The following is a 17,404-nucleotide window of genomic DNA, read 5'->3' as shown; positions in this document are numbered from 1 at the left end:
GGTTGAAACCGTTTGTTCCACCATTTTCCCTGAATCCGATCGCACAGTTACCTCATCGATTCAGGAGGGGCAGTACTGTGGAAACCCCGGTCAGAGCCACAGCCGTGAGAATTGTGCTGGTTGACAGCATTCCGCAGGAACAATGGCTGGTGTCTTGGGGTTCGGATGATGCAAATGATCTGACTTGGGAACCAACGGAGGACATACGCAAGCATTTCCCGAATATCCACCTCGAGGACAAGGTGGCTGCTATGGGGGGAGTTGATAGGTACTCCGACCTTCAACAGACCCTATCTAGCAACACGATCAACGACACAGCGGAGGGAACAATGCAAGATAGAGTACAAAGACGGATTAGTGTGATAGCAATGCCGGAAGAGAAAAGGGCGATCATGCAAGAGGACTGGGCGAGCTGGGCCGCCCGAAACGGACCTCGAATATACCGGCCAAATATGCAGATTACGTATCTCATTAAGAGATACCTTTTGGAATTGTTTCTTTATTTTTAATTTGTTGCCTTATTCTTAATTTCCTTATTTTTGAACAATTTACCTAGTTTTTTTAGTCAATCTTCTTGGGTTTTCTTCTTGATTCTTTCACAAGTCGTAAGTCGAATCAAGTAGGGGGAATTCTATAAATTATAGAATTCCCATTAGATCGAGTCATTGAGAATTGATAAATAAAAATCTTTTCTCTCAAATACTCTCGTTCCAAACTCCAGTTTCCTACTGGGGTTCTCGCTATACAAATTCATACAAATTCTGTGCAATTTTCGTGTGCTCTCTGTTAGATAGGATAACTAAATCCTATCAAAAACACAATCCATATTCATCGCAATCCACATCCGTTCACAATAATTTCAAGCACAAAATCAACTTTTTAAATTTCCAATCTAGTGTTTCAGCGAAATCTGATTGATCAACAAAGTCCAAATTGCGGCGGGAGGAGCCGCCAGCCTCCGCGGCAGCATGCGCCTTGCTCTTCCACTCCAACGCCTTCTTCCTCATCCCCTTCTCCCCCTCCATCAAAACCTTCACCACCTCCGCCATTTTCTCTCTCGTCACCTCCCCCTCAATCTCCATCCCCACCCCCATTCTCTACAAGCATACCTACAATTCGTACGCTGCTCCGCGAAAAACGGCCAGCAGATCATCGGCACCCCCTCCGACAGTGCCTCCAGAGTCGAGTTCCACCCACAGTGCGTCAGAAACCCCCCAACTGCAGGATGCGCCAGCACCCGCTCCTGCGAGCACCACCACACCATCTCCCCCCGCACCTTCACCTCCTCCGGAAGCACCGCCTCCTCGCTGGAGACCAAATCCGGCCGGATGATCCATAGGAAATGTTGGTTGCTGTTCGCCAGACCCCCCGCGAACTCCAGCAATTGTTCTGGCGACAGCACCGTTATGCTGCCGAAGTTAACGTACAGAATGGAGTTCGGGCCCGGCCTTCGAGCCAGGCTATCGAAGCATCGTCTTCCTTCCACAGGCTTGACCCGAGTGCCCGGAGCTCGGGGCTCTATCGTCACTACCGTCTCGAATTTCTCTCTGATCGCATCAAGAACTTCTCTCTCTAAATCATCGAACGTGTTCAGTATTACTGCATTAGCCTTCGCTGCATTCCTCGTCTGCAAGATGTCATAGTTTACCTGAAAGATATACGAAAATAAGTATGATATTAGAACATAAATTAATTTCACATAAAAAAATACTACACCCGTCCTTTAAAAGTAGAAGCTAATTTTGAAACGATATAATGTACAACTAATAAAGTAAGATACTATTATATAGAAAGAAAAAGTGATTGAATATTGTTAGTGGAGAGTGGCTCTCGTCTCGTTAGAGAGAAAAAGTTTCTTAAAACATAATGTTTTTAATTTTAAGTGTTTTTCTATCCACATTGTTTAATTGTTGAAGAAGCAAAATATATGTTAGACTTACTAATACAGATCTATATTGTTAGGAAGCTGAGTGAAGAAGATGTGCATCGAATTGATTAGCAGATGCAAATTAGCTTAAAGTATGTAGCGCGGATGAAACGAACAAGTTGTTAGTTGATCATGCTAACGCGGGAATTGATCTAGAGGGACCACATGCGGGAATCACCATAATTATACTCCAGTGTTAGATGGCACAGTTTGTTACAAATACCTTTAGGTTTAGTATAGCATGCTTGATTCTAGAACCATCGGTAGAGATGTATATAAGCCACACCAAATTCAATGACAAAATTCATTCAAGACAAACTACATTTCTAGAAGTATGGAGTACTACATAATTCCTCCGAATCTAATATGACTAAAACCTAATATTACGCAACACGACACGATATATATAGGTTGACATGACACAATAACAACCCGAACCTAATATAACAATATTGCATTACTAAAACCTAATATTACACAATTAAACCTCATTTTAAACCTAATTTACACTATCAGAAACCATTTTACACAATTTAAACCTGATTTACAAGAAAAGAAATTTAGCCTCTCTCTTCCTTTATTCTCTTTTTCATTTAATCTTTAAACATCAATTTCTCAAATTCCGTGCCAAAAATGTGGCAAAAAGCTTGGGGGACAGAGGGGAGTACTATGAAATCCCTTCAATTTCTTCAAACTCATACTACCTCCGTCCCTCAAATATTGTCCCACTTTGACTCGGCACGGGTTTTAAGAAATGTAATGGAAAGTGAGTTGAAAAAGTTAGTGGATTGTGGGTCCTACTTTTATATATTAGTTTTATAATAAAATGCGAGTAGGAAGGAGTTAGTGGAATATGAGGTCCACTACCAAAAATGGTAAAAAGTGAAATGAAACAAACTTTGTGGGACGGACGGAAATGGAAAAATGAGACAAACTCTTAGGGACGGAGTTAGTATATATTTTTGTTGGTAATTTTCATTGTCTCGTCAATGATGACAAAAATATCAAACATTACCATGATGTCGTTGGGATTGGTGGTACGGATGAAGCTAGGAAAATCCCGCAACCTGATGTTCTTCATTCCGGCCACCCAATCCACCTCCTTTCAAGAAACCCATTACTCATCTGCTCCTCATCTAATCCACAAACATAAAATCAAAACATCAATACTCTATATCATGAAGAATCAAGATATATAATATACCCGCAAGGGGGAAGAGTCCACGCGCCACCAGCTCCGGGAAGTGACAATAGCCCATGAATCCGCAGGCGCTGCTCGTGAAGAAGACGACCTCAGGGATCCGGAGCTGCTCCGCTGCGTCGAGAGTGAAGCTCATGACGCCGTCGGAGACGATGCAGCTGACGTCGGGGCAGTTAGGGGATCCGTTGAGGCCGTTTATGAGGCCGTCGCTGGAAATGGAATGCAAACTGCATGTGGCTTCATCTTTTTTTCTATTGTTTAGTTAATTTTGTATGATGAATGCGTTATGATTCATGATTTAGTAGATAAATATACAGGGAGGAATTATAGTATTGCAATTATTATAATCTTGCACCATATTGGACACTCACCAACCTCTCCATTTTTCTTAATAAATAGCAGATCGATGTAATTACAGTGCAAGGGATTGACACTAAGTAATGTTTATTTTTCTTAAAAAAATGAATCGATATTACAGTGCACGTGGATCGACGTAAATTAATTTTGTTTTAGGAGTATTAAGTTATGCTGTTTATATCAAATTAATTACTAAATTTTACTTTATTTTATAATGAGTACTAAACTCTATAGGAGTATTTTATATTGTTATATATTCAATTTAGATTTTTAATTATTTTATTCCGCATGATAAATAAGATGCCTCATACTACTTTTTATAGTTAAGTTAATTTAATAATTTATACACCATTCTTTATCTCACCTATGTTTTTCCTATTTATTCTACTCATTTTTAATGAAAGCTACGAAAAACTAGAGATTGCAAACGATATTGATGCATGTGTGAAATGTAGTATACTATTGAGTCGGAGGATGTGGCTACGTGCTATGATTAATTATTAAATGATATATATTTAGGATGGAGTTGTGAGATTGAATCTCATATACAAAACACAATATATATCTAATCCCGAGATATAATTTTGCAAACCGAGTAGACCCTTATTATAGAATATTAGATAATCAAGAGACTGAATAATCCAAACACAATCAAATGAAACTACAAATATACAGCTGGGGAAACCGAACACCACGAATCGAAAATACTGCTAAGGCTCAATCTTGTCTAAACTCTAAATCATCAAACCAATTAAGTATTAGGCCCAAAATATACTCTAATCCATAATACCGAACATCGCCAGATTGAGCAATTGGCAACCTATCTTCATTAACATAATCAATCTAGCAGAATAAAACAGAGATGATAAAACCAAAATGCACCTCTCAATTACCTAAACAAAGAATCTAAAACAAGTTTGAAAGCGCGTAAGGGTGATGATCTTGCCTTGTAGAGTTGAAGTCAACCCTAAAACAACACATAGTACAAAAAACACCACTACCAGTTGGAATAGTTCATCTCATATCATGACTTATTTCCAATAAAGCTTTGTTCGGTATCATGGAATTGGGTATGCCAAATGAAATTTGAGCCTTCAATTCAAAATCCGCTCGACATCACAAAATCTTTGGTTCTGCAATTGGGAATGAATTACAATTCCAATTCCTCCCCAATTCAATCATTTGAATTTCATATCAAAAATAGATAATTAGAATTCCAAATAGTTACCCCCTCTGTCCGTGAAATGTCATCCAATTTTGTCTTTGTGGTCCGTCCGTGAAAGGTTGTCCATTTTGCTTTTTTTTTCCTTTCATTTTTGGTAAATGGACTTCACTTTCCACTAACTCATTACACTCACTAACTATTACTACTATAAAACTAATATATACATTGTACTAACTTTTTCCACTCACTTTTCTTCACATTTCTAAAAACTAGTGCCTAGTCAAACATGGACAATATTTTGCAGGTAGAGGGAGTATATAATTGACATTTTCACACACTACACATTGCACACAAGGACTACACATACTAAACGCACACACTAGACACACACAAACATCCACACACTTGAATCATAATTAAATTTCTTTGTTTAACAAAGAAAGAAAGGATTCGGAATTGTATTATAATTAATTCTTTTAAATTCAATATTGTAGAATTCTAATTTTAATTATAATTTCAATTCAATTCCAATCAGTTATATCGCACCGAATTGTGAACAAAAATTTACAGTGAGACAACAATTCAAATATAATACACTCCTACTTGTATGGAAGACAGGACAATATTGGATATTATCCGAACCAGTATCAAGCTCAAACTAGACAATGCAACAAAAGAGATGAAGTAGTAGTAAACAACAGCAATAGACATAAAAAAACAGAATTCATTGATAAAGACTAAAATAAACCAAGTACCATCAGTAGCTCAACTTGAATTTAGTCCAGAAACAACGATATTAAAAGGCAGTAACTACTACCAGGAATTTAACGGTACGATTTCTGGAACCTAGCACGAGCACCACGACCACCGAATTTCTTTGGCTCGCAGCGCCTGGGATCGGCGACGAGAAGCGTCCTGTCGTACCTACCAAGGATGTCCTTAATCTCCTTCTTCGACTGCCTCATCAACGTACTTCTGGTAGAAGGCAACGAGCGCCTTGGCGATGGACTGACGGATGGCGTAGATCTGCGAGGTGTGACCTCCTCCTTTCACGCGGATGCGCATGTCCACTCCGGCGAAGCGGTGGCGGCCGAGGAGGAGTATCGGCTCGAAGGCCTTGTATCGGAGGATCTCCGGCTCTACCAGCTCGATCGGTTTTGCCGTTGATTTGATCAAACCACGGCCACGCTTGCAGTGAGTCACCGCCACTGCGGTTTTCTTGCGACCAAAGCACTGAACTGATTCCTTTGCGATGGGTGCCGCCATGACTGCTGTAGTTCTCTCTTCGTCTCTCTGCGGCTGCTACTGAATGGCTAAACAAATGAACCCTAGATGAGTTTTTAATAAAAAAAGGGAAAACTGAAACTATGTTATTATTTGGATTGGGCCTTTGCAGTTTGGGATTGGGCCTCACGGCCGTAGTAACGATTTATCGAACGAAGCAGCGTTTGGTAGGTACAGAATTGAATTTAAAATACTTGTAGTGCTGCTCTCCTCTATGAGTCAAGCCGTGGCGTGTGGTTTTGCTTCAACAAAATGAAGAGTTAATGCCTATTTATAAGCAAATACTCCCTCCATCCTACAAAAGATGTCACACTTGTGGGACGGCCACAAGATTTTAGGAGGTTTTTGATTCGTGTGTTAAATTGAGAAAAAAAATATAATTTTTATATTCATGTGAGAGAACTTTTTCCAAAAATAAAAATGTGACATCTTTTATAGGACAAACTAAAAAGAAAGTGTGACATCCTATCATGGGACGGATTGGAAGTACCACTTAAACTTTATATAGACTCAGTACGAATACATTTAAGGAATACATTTAAGGGCTTGCCAACAGTTAAATCAATCAAGTGACTTCAAATATTGCAATCAACCATCAACTATAATAGTTGCAACCCTTAAATGTGTTCAGAAGTCTACTCTAAAGTCTTCAAGTGGTTGGCTAAATTTGCTTATAAATAGACATCAACTTTCCATTTTGACACACCAAGGGCCACACTCCCAATCAAATTAATAGCTCATCGTCCACTTATATTTTCTCTCCATTCTCTACTTCTTATTTTGAGTTTTATTATCCTCGTAGAGAATTTGTCATAAGGCTACTTATCTTGTTAGTCCGGAGATAATATTTTGTACTCCCGTCAATATTATAGTGGAATTTTTGCCTCTCTCACCGATGGTTTTTTACCTCTATTTACGGAGGATTTTTCCACCTAAATATTTTGGTATCATTTTTACTATCGTTATTTAAAAAAAATTCTTTTGGTTGAATTTATCATGCTTCCGCTGTACCCCTACACTATTATTTAGATTAATTTAGCTTATAACAAAGACCAAAATTCATAATTTAAGACTAATTTTATGTAATACTGCTTCTTTCTTTACATTTGAACAAGGGTAAGTTCACCATTAAGCTCTTCAAGGTTCCTTCATTTAGTTCGTGGAGCCGCACAGCACATAGCTAGAAAGTTAGAGAGCCCATATTATATGCATATACATAGTTGGTTGATTATCATTGCCCTATGTATCATCATTGCTTTTTCTTCAATAGAAGTTCATGACCTTGTGAATTCTATGATCATATTTACATAATCGAACATGGAGTTGTCTGATTACGTGTGGAAGGAAGTTGTTACAATAATTGATAATCAAATAGTAACTAATTTTGCATTGAATAAGGTCTTGCTAAAAAATGCAAGAATGTAACTTTCGAACTAAGGAATCTTTCAAATCTTCATAATACCTTCAAATCTTCGACTTTCATTGATAAAAGTTGGAGATGAATTATTCATCTTGATCTATTATAATACTCCTATAAACAAAGATATATTAAATTTGAGTAATCAATTTGAATTAAAGATGATATTTGTATCATTATTTTAGGCTATTCCTCATATTCATTGTTATAACAATAAATATATTGGAATTTTGATAGGCCATTAATTTCTCAATTTTGTCTGATTGTCTTTGGCAGTGGTAAGCCATTAATGACAGATGACGGAAGAATGAGCAAAAGTGGAACTTAGAAGCTGGTATTAGGGAACCATATACAAAGGTATGGAATGAAAATTAGAAGAAGATTAATGAAATGTGGGGCTTGAAATAAAAAAAATCTAAAATGTACTATTTTAATTAAAAATTACAATCTGCCGGGCCAACCCGCTAATACGCCAACCCTAATGAGCTAACCCATTTAGCTAGCCCGTTTTTGTATTCGGGTTGTTAAATTAGAGTCCTAACCCACTAATCTTTATGAGGCTATTCGTACTGGCTTACGGATTTCGGATTAGATTGACAAGGGGTGGGTTTGAGTGTAGATCGCCTTAGTTATTTTTCTTACAATTACATAATGTTAAAATATTTTTACTATGTTATTAAAAATCAAATGTTACCGAGAAATATGGCAGATTTAGCAATTTCAGTGTTGTTAGATTTCATCTCATAGAATAACAGACACATAAAGCAGCTGCTTCATCAATTCCCTCGCACTCTGTGGTCTTCTGCCTTCGTAGATTCCGCCACTCTCTCCCTCCTTCCTTCTCTCCATCACACACAGAGAGAGACGCAATCTCAGCACTCACCCATCTTCATCTCAATTCTCTCTCTCTCTCCCTCTCGCGATGGAGAGCATGGCCATCTACTCTTCATCCTCCACCACAACCGCCACTTCCTTCTCCCGCTTCTCCCTCCCCCGCCCTCCGCCCCTCCGCCCATCTCCGCCCCCCTCAAATCTACCCCCCAAACTCCCCTTCATCCACACCCCCCACCCATTCCCCCCCTTTTCCACCCCATTCACAAAACCATTCCCAGAAGACTCTCCATCTTCTCCGGCTCCGCCGCCGCCGCCGCCGAATCGACACCCCGCATCTCCTCCTCTACAAGGCGCCAAACTCATCCCCTTAATAATCTCAGTCGCAATCGGTGTCGTCGTCCGCTTCTTCGTCCCCAAACCCCCCGAAGTGACCCCTCAGGCATGGCAACTGCTCTCAATTTTCCTCTCCACATCGCCGGCCTCGTCCTCAGCCCCCTACCCGTCGGCGCTTGGGCCTTCATCGGCCTCACCGCCTCAATTCTCACCAAAACACTCACCTTCACCTCCGCCTTCTCCGCCTTCACTAATGAGGTCATTTGGCTCATTGTCATCTCCTTCTTCTTCGCCCGCGGCTTTCGTCAAGACCGGATTGGGCGACCGGATTGCCACTTATTTCGTGAAATGGTTGGGGAAGAGTACTCTCGGATTGTCTTACGGCTTGACGCTTAGTGAAGCGCTGATTGCGCCGGCAATGCCTAGCACCACCGCCAGAGCCGGAGGCGTGTTCTTGCCCATCATTAAGTCGCTCTCCTTGTCGGCCGGGAGTAATCCCGGAGACCCCTCCAAGAAGAAGCTTGGATCATATTTAGTGCAATCACAGCTTCAGGTTTGTTTCTGCCATTTTCATCATTAGTTATTGTTTTATGTTTGTTTAAGAATTGGAATTCCTCAATTGGGTGGATAAGAACCATGTTCATATTGTAACTGCATTTAATCAATTGTTTGTGATTCTGTCATTAGTCCTATAAGAATGCTGCTTATTGTATTACTGCATTTCCTCATTTTGGCTATTTGCTAATGAAACTACTGAATTATATTCGAACCGAGTGAGAAAAATGGTAGTTATACTTCTTCCCAATTAGTGAAAATAAATCATATAATCTTGTGTAAGATATGAGTATCTGTGTTCCACACCGGAAATATTATTTTTGATAGTGTCCCTTACTTGTGTCCCAGTTACTCATGCATTCCTCTTTTGTTGTGTGACAGTCTGCTGGTAACTCTAGTGGTCTTTTCCTAACTGCTGCAGCTCAAAATCTGCTGTGTCTCAAACTCGCTGAGGAGCTAGGGGTTGTAATTTCGAGTCCATGGGTTTCTTGGTTCAAGGCAGCAAGTTTGCCTGCATTTATCTCTCTTTTGGCTACACCGTTCATCTTGTATAAGCTTTATCCTCCTGAAATCAAGGATACACCTGACGCCCCTGCAATGGCTGCAAAGAGATTGGAGCTTATGGGACCTGTCACGAAAAATGAATTGGTCATGATCGGTACAATGCTTCTTGCAGTTTCTTTGTGGATTTTCGGGTATGTATTACTTTCTTTTAGTCATGATTGGTACAATACTGATTCATTACTGTTATAGAGACATCTTCTGTTGGAATATGAAATCTGTATGTCACTAGACTGTATAAACTTTTCATTGATTCCATGCCAGAGTTGAGTCCCATAACATAATATATGCTTCAATTACCGTGGCCTCCTTCGAGAGTGCCAATTTTCTGTATTTGCATTGTTTGAAACTGATTACTCAGTACACGTACTTTAATGTGTTCCTTAGACTGAATTTTGTGGTTTCGTTCCCTGTTAACCATAGATTGTGATATGAGATTATGATATTCATGCAGAGACGCACTTGGCATTGCAAGTGTTGTTGCTGCAATGCTTGGTCTTTCGATCCTCTTGTTACTGGGAGTGCTTGATTGGAATGACTGCTTAAGTGAGAAATCAGCATGGGACACTTTGGCATGGTTTGCAGTTCTGGTGGGCATGGCTGGCCAATTGACAAATCTTGGCATCGTGAGCTGGATGTCTACTTGCGTAGCCAAAGCACTGCAGTCATTGTCGTTGAGTTGGCCTGCTGCTTTTGGCGTGCTTCAAGCTGCGTACTTTCTGTATCCATTACTTATTTGCAAGTCAAACTGGCCATGTCGGAGCGCTGTACTCTGCATTTCTTGCCATGCATTTGGCATCCGGAGTTCCAGGCGTTCTAGCAGCACTGGCTCTAGCTTACAATACCAATCTATTTGGTGCTTTGACACATTACAGCAGTGGTCAAGCTGCTGTTTATTTCGGAGGTACAGCTACTCTTCTCTTTCACGAGTTTTGCGTCGTCTCACTCAGAATTCTACCTTTTCCCCTTTCTAAATTTTATGCACAGATGAGATAATTGCTTGTAGCTCTCATTCTGGAGTGGTGTTGCTTGTTCTTAGATATTTTGACTTGACTAGCGTTTCTGCACCTTGTGTAAACAGCCGGTTATGTGGATCTTCCGGATGTGTTCAAGTACGGGTTCATCATGGCCCTTGTTAACGCGGTGATCTGGGGAGTCGTCGGGGGATTTTGGTGGAAGTTCTTGGGGCTCTATTGATTTGATCAGACATTGGTGTAAGCAAGTTTTTGGTATCTGATCCATGCTCTGATGGAACCTGAGAAAGTTTCAGCTGACAACTTAGGTTTGATCTCTTTCTTAGGCTTTGTCTAAACTCAAAAAGGAAATATTTATTTCTTCGAACAAACATGAAATGCATGGAGTTGATGAGCAAAAAAGAAGAGAAAAAAGAGCTCTTCTGGTTTCCTTTTTCTTTTTTTTGTTTTGTCAATGTAAAGTACTATCATGCAAGGTCTCACAATTTGCGGTTTTCAACCTAGAAGGAAATCGAATAGTGAATTAGGGTCCATTCTCTTTCGTTGCAAATTTATCATAAAAAAGGTGGGAGAAAAGAATATATTAATCATTATTACGGAGATAGATGAAGGCATTGGAACAATACTTTATCATTATTGTTACCCAATTAATTCAAATGATTCATTTTGTACCTGAATGTATGCGAAAATAGAAATTATCGCTATTACTATTACCATTACCGATCATAGCTTATCAATTCAAATAAAACAACTTGAAATCATTTAACTATAATTATATAATCTAAATTCTAAATTACATAAAGCTCTACTGCATCTTATACTACTTCTAAAGTTAAATGGGATTTGTGACTTTTGGCTACTTCTAAATTCTATCGCATCTTATACTACTACAATCTAAAATAAAGATATGCACGATGCATCGCAAAATTAGTAATTCTAAATTACATAAAATTGAATTGTAAGAATATTATCTATTTAGATAAATGAAACTCTGTACTTAATATCGAACAATGTTAAAACTCTTAAATCTTGTCTCACATCGACTTGGTGATGATTGTAGACTCATCTATATAAGTATAGATAATCCTCCCCCTTACAAGGCCTTTTAAGGGAGTGAGAGATCAATTTCTAATAAACAGTAATTAGAGATAATCTTCTTTATTACTCCCTCTGCTCCTTGTTAGTTAATAGAGATAGTTCTTTTGGACATAGAGTTTAAAAATAATGTATCTTTGGATTTTACATGGTTTTAGAGGGTAGTTTTACTTGTTTTGATCATATATTGTGTACTTTGAGACATGGTTATAGCTACTTCTCTATGATTTTGGTATTTTGACCATTTTGTGAAGAATGTATAGAAAAATGTACAAAATATGTGGATGTGCAGCAGCTTTGGTTCGAGACAGTTTTTCTGGAGATTTTGAAGTCTAATCAGTCCATATTGCATACCATTTCTCTTCGTCTTCAAAAGAGCTTCGCTTGGATATCTTAAACGTCTCAATCGGAGTTCGGTAAAAAAAAGTTATGGCTGTTTTACATAGACTGCGCGGAGCAGTGACATAGCTGGCGATCCGCCTGGTTCGCGTGCAAACGAACCTGGCGACCCGCCAGTAAAGCACAGGAAAAACGCCGTAGGTAGCTGGCTACTCGCCAGCTTTGACGCACAACGAACCTGGCGACCCGCCAGGTTCGACCGACAGTTTATTTCGCGCCCAAAGTCAACCCTAGGTATATATATATCTAGGGAACGCCTCCTACATCATTACACACACCTCCTACCCCAAAAATTTCAGTTTCCCACCTAGAAAGAAGAGAAGAACGAGCAGAGGACGAGTATTCATCGCAAGATTGAAGACCAGGCCTCCAATCCGCCCAATCTAATTCTAGGAGTTCATATTTTAGTTTATTTTTGTTCAAACAATGTTTTATAATATTGCTTTGACTTTTGTGATGAACATGAGTAGCTAAATCCTCCTTGGAGTTCTACGTGGGAGATACAATTATTCTTATGTTTAATTGATTTTCTTTTTCTATGACTTGACTCATATGGTTATTTTGACTTCTCTTGTGCTTATACATTTATTTGACCGATCACCTTATAAATGCATGTGGATTTTACTACAATACTCCGGAGATGAATATTTTAATTTGAAAGAAGAGAAGTTGACGTCTTTGCCAATATAATCGAGAGATTTGAGCCTTTGAATGAAACTAAGTATCTTAGGAGCTTTTAGGAGTTGTTGCCTTAGTTCTAAGAAGGACACTTCGGTTCCAGGTAACAATCTACAAATTGTATGATTCGGGAGAAGATATAGTTTTACTTTAGTGATAGCTTAATAACACTTGAGACTCTTTGTTGGCATAGTTTGGAAATTAGTTGAGCATATGATAGTTGCTATCGATCCCGTAGGATTATACCTTTCTCATCCTTGATCTACATATATTACCTTTTATTTGCTTTTAGCTCTCTAAGTTGTTTCCAATTGTTTCAGTTATTGTTTTTACTTTGCTTTCAAGTAACTTTAGAAAATCAAAACCTTCTGATTATTCCAGATACTCCCTTCGTCCGTGAGTAGGAGTCTCATTTTTTTTCGGCACGAGTTTTAAGAAATGTTAGGAAAAGTGGGTGGAATAAAGTTAGTGGAATAGAGGTCCCACTTGTGTATATTAGGTTTAAATGATATGTGAATGGAATGAGTTGATGGAATGTGAGGCCTCTTTACCATTTATGGTAATTATAAACCGGGACTCCTATTTGCGGACGGATCAAAATGGAAAAATGAGACTCCTATTCGCGGACGGATGGAGTAGTAGTTAAGATTGGTTCGTGGTACTTAGGTTAACACTCATTGTCTCCGTGGATACGATACACTTGCTTACTGTTTGCTACATTAGCCCCGTACACTTACGGGTATACTTGTGTTAAAAATAAGTTGAGTCAATCTTAGAACTTTATAAAATATAAAATATTCTGTTAATGTATTTTATAACTTTATAAAATAGAAAAATGATTCTATAAAAAAAATTGAGGGAGTACTGCATGCAATAACAAGAAGAAAAGAATAGCTATTATATCACCGGAAACATATTTCCAAAATCCTAAGTCGAAACATTTGATTAGCACACGGGGATGATTAACAAAAGAAGTACTACAATCCAAAAATAAAGTCTAATTCTTTGTCTTTTTATTTCTTTCTTCTAAGAAAAGTAGGTTTGTAGCCGGTATATATCAGCCACCGCCTCTCAGCCAAACTAGTGAAATCACCTTAATCCAGCTCTATCCAACTTGATTCCATCAACAGATCAGAATCTGCCTGATCCACACGCATACGCGGAATTCGTTCAGTCTTATTCTACATATTTATCAACTTCTTGGGAACCCTTTCAACCGTAGACGAAAACAATGGCTTCCATTAATTTTTCTTGCACATCGACTTCGCTTTCTCGCTCTGGGTTAGTGTTTCTCTGTATTCCGGTGCCGTTTATGCACTTAGTCTTTCTTTATGGATTAATTTCATCTGGATTCCTCTTTCTTCTGCTTCTTTTTTTGCTGCGTTGCATTCTTTGTGTTTTTAATTCATCCAATTGAATTGAATTGAATAGAAACCCGCACCGTCTCTTCTCTTCACTGTATTTATCGGCTTCTTAGATTTTTGGACTTTGTATGGTGATCATCATATTTGACAGAAGCAGAATCATATGTTGCCTTTGTTTGCTGTGACAGAAGATGTGCATCTGTCCAAGTTTTCCCCCTTATTAAGATTTTTTGGGCTAACTTTTATTTTCTGGGGATTTTAACAGTTCCAGACTGTTCAATGGTCAGCTACGAGGAAATATTCAGTATGTGAATGGTCATGGTGTAGAAGTCTTGAAACAGCCCAATGCCAAATTTGACAGTTTTAGAGTCAAGGCCAGTGGGAAAATTAGGTCAGCGCTGTTCTCATCAGAAAATGGTAATGTTCCACAATCGGCAGGTTCGGATGTTGCAAGTAATGCTCTCATCAGTGATTTATCTGGTGGAGTTGAGATACAATCTGATTCCGTAGCATTAGGAGCACTTGCAGCTGATATGGCTCCTACAGCTAGTGGGTTTCCTCTTGAAAGTGATGAATTTGACTTGGACATGCCATCAGAAGGTTTCTCTAGTATTCCTGAGGCTATTAAAGACATCCGTGAAGGAAAGGTTAGATTTTTGGATAGATCTTGTTATTGGTGGATGTGGATTTAGTAGTTTCTTACCGATGATTGGCAATGCAGATGGTTGTGGTCGTCGATGATGAAGACAGAGAGAACGAAGGAGATCTTATAATGGCTGCATCGAAAGTTACCCCAGAGGCTATGGCATTCTTTGTGAAGTACGGAACTGGAATAGTTTGTGTGAGCATGAAGGAGGAAGACTTGGAGAGGCTGCAGCTTCCCTTGATGGTAAATCACAAGGAAAACGAGGAGAAGCTCTGTACTGCATTCACTGTTTCAGTTGTAAGTTGTTTCTCTGTCATAATGTGATTGTAGCGTGTCCTACTTCTTCTTGTTTGCTTCTGTATTTACCCATTTCACTTGCTTAATATGCGATTCTTTCCAATATAAGTTTTTGGAGGCAGTGTATATGTGAAATTGTTGCTGCATTATAGGTTCATGTTTAATGTGTACAGTGTACACACACGTTTCTGTAACATTCAGAGACGGACACATGATATCTCAAAGCTTCTGTTTGATAAGATACTAGAGAAGATGTGTCCGAGATAGCATAAATAACTCTACTTTTGTAGGATGCAAAACATGGTACCACTACTGGTGTCTCAGCACGTGACCGTGCAACCACAATACTGGCTCTTGCATCAAAAGATTCAAAGCCTGAGGATTTCAATCGCCCAGGACACATATTTCCACTGAAGTACAGGGAGGGAGGTGTCCTAAAGAGAGCAGGACACACAGAAGCAGCTGTTGACCTTGCTATGTTAGCTGGGTCTGACCCTGCAGGAGTTTTATGTGAGATTGTAGATGATGATGGCTCCATGGCTCGATTACCTAGGCTGATGCAATTTGTACAGCAAGAGAACTTGAAAATCATATCCATTGCTGATTTGATAAGGTACTTGAAAAGCTTCTTTTCATAATTTTATGGTGCCCTTATGGCCTTATTTCTAAGTGAACCTAGTTTATCTTCACTAAACTTAAAGGGATGAATTAAGAGGATTATGATGATGTTGTTCTTCATATCTTTATTCATATTAGAACAGTGGCAGTATTACAATGCTATCTATTCATTTAGCTCAGCATTTCTTTGGTCTTATACTATCAAGGATTCAATAGAGATATTGCGACTTAATGTCTGACTCACTTGTTTGCAGTATTATGCAAACTGCGAAACTCATTAAATAAAAATGATTTCGAGATATCTTCTATTTCTCTCTGGGTAGGGTTCATCTATGTACTGCTTCTTTGGAGTTTGCAATTTGATTTTGACATTTTATTAGATCCTTAATACATTAAATTGACTTCCTCTCAAACGAAATGATGCAATCAGAACTAGAATACAGGCTATGATTCTGCTTAATTCTTCTTGTGATTGTATCTAGTAGACTGTATTTGTAGCCAACCATTGATAAATTGGGATATGGTTTAATTTTATTGAGCCAACATTGCTATTAATTCCCTCTCATTTCCATGCATCTGGTTATCTGAGTGGATAATTATTTTTTGAAGCTTTACTAAGAAGGCCCGACACTCTGTATTTTGCAGATATAGGAGAAAGAGGGATAGGTTAGTGGAGCGTGCTTCCGCTGCTCGTATACCAACTATGTGGGGTCCATTTACTGCCCATTGTTACAGGTCCGTTATAGATGGGATTGAACACATTGCAATGGTTAAGGTTAGTGCGATACAATACTTTGACGACATAATGCATATTTTCAGTCACAACACCACCCTGCTTTAAGCTTTATTCTTTTAGAATGTCACAATGTCATTATTACAACAGGGTGAAATTGGTGATGGTCAAGACATTCTTGTTAGAGTGCACTCAGAATGTCTTACTGGCGATATATTCGGTTCAGCCAGATGTGACTGTGGAAACCAGCTGTCACTTGCAATGCAACAGATTGAGGCAGCTGGGAGGGGTGTTCTAGTTTACCTCCGTGGTCATGAGGGGAGGGGAATTGGTTTAGGCCACAAACTCCGAGCTTACAATTTGCAAGATGCTGGGCGTGACACTGTGGAGGCAAACGAGGAGTTGGGTTTGCCTGTTGATTCAAGGGAGTACGGAATTGGTGCACAGGTAATGTCTTATTAAACATCATGCAGTACGAAATTGTTGCACAGTTGATGTCTCATTAGACATACTTATGTGCAGATACTGAGATATCTTGGGGTTAGAACTATGAAGCTGATGACAAACAATCCTGCAAAGTACATCGGGCTCAAGGGTTATGGTTTGGCTGTTGCAGGCAGGGTTCCCCTCGTGACCCCAATCACCAAGGATAACGAGAGATATATAGAGACAAAACGTGCCAAAATGGGCCACGATTATGGTCTAGACGCCAATGGCAATCCAGCGCTCATCAGCAACAAGAATGGACGAACAAGTGGTGAAACCGCAGCTGCATCAGACTAATAGTTGAAGAGATGCACCATCTGATGTTCTCCCTAAAGAGAAATTCTTGACCATCATTCTTTATTTTTTTTTTGCTTGGTTGTACACTACCTTATAAGTGGATGTATAATAGATATTAGCAAATGCAATATATACACCTAATAATAACAACTAGATTCGATTTCTTGTGCACACAAAATCTTA

At 39.1% G+C, this 17,404-nt stretch overlaps 2 protein-coding genes and 2 pseudogenes across 2 annotated transcripts; 2 read left to right on the top strand and 2 right to left on the bottom strand.

Moving 5' to 3' along the window:
• Positions 1-848: 848 nt before the first annotated feature.
• On the bottom strand, positions 849-3,511 carry LOC121804222 (annotated as a pseudogene).
• A 1,850-nt stretch (positions 3,512-5,361) lies between these two features.
• On the bottom strand, positions 5,362-5,981 carry LOC121805697 (annotated as a pseudogene).
• Positions 5,982-8,273: 2,292 nt separating this feature from the next.
• Positions 8,274-11,093, top strand: LOC121804221 (dicarboxylate transporter 2.1, chloroplastic-like). Its single transcript, XM_042203744.1, is given in 7 exon segments — positions 8,274-8,655; positions 8,658-8,818; positions 8,820-9,071; positions 9,455-9,768; positions 10,089-10,356; positions 10,358-10,538; positions 10,716-11,093. Coding segments are annotated over 7 exon segments (1,674 nt in total). The 3' UTR covers positions 10,832-11,093.
• A 2,719-nt stretch (positions 11,094-13,812) lies between these two features.
• On the top strand, positions 13,813-17,404 carry LOC121805684 (bifunctional riboflavin biosynthesis protein RIBA 1, chloroplastic-like). The gene is made up of 7 exons (XM_042205633.1): positions 13,813-14,061; positions 14,410-14,791; positions 14,866-15,087; positions 15,378-15,700; positions 16,351-16,480; positions 16,589-16,885; positions 16,961-17,404. Exons 1-7 carry the CDS (start codon positions 14,012-14,014, stop codon positions 17,219-17,221), a joined length of 1,665 nt encoding a protein of 554 aa, XP_042061567.1. The 5' UTR covers positions 13,813-14,011; the 3' UTR covers positions 17,222-17,404.

Source organism: Salvia splendens, chromosome 5 (assembly GCF_004379255.2).
Source record: "Salvia splendens isolate huo1 chromosome 5, SspV2, whole genome shotgun sequence".
NCBI classification, from domain to species: domain Eukaryota; kingdom Viridiplantae; phylum Streptophyta; class Magnoliopsida; order Lamiales; family Lamiaceae; genus Salvia; species Salvia splendens.
This window is presented reverse-complemented; position numbering and strand designations above follow the sequence as displayed.

Bases quoted from the DNA above. Each gene is read 5' to 3' on its own strand.
- LOC121805684 (XM_042205633.1), top strand. From the start codon at position 14,012: ATGGCTTCCATTAATTTTTCTTGCACATCGACTTCGCTTTCTCGCTCT. The intron at 14,792-14,865 runs GTTAGATTTTTG...TTGGCAATGCAG, and splicing joins AAGACATCCGTGAAGGAAAG to ATGGTTGTGGTCGTCGATGA. The intron at 16,886-16,960 runs GTAATGTCTTAT...ACTTATGTGCAG, and splicing joins AGTACGGAATTGGTGCACAG to ATACTGAGATATCTTGGGGT.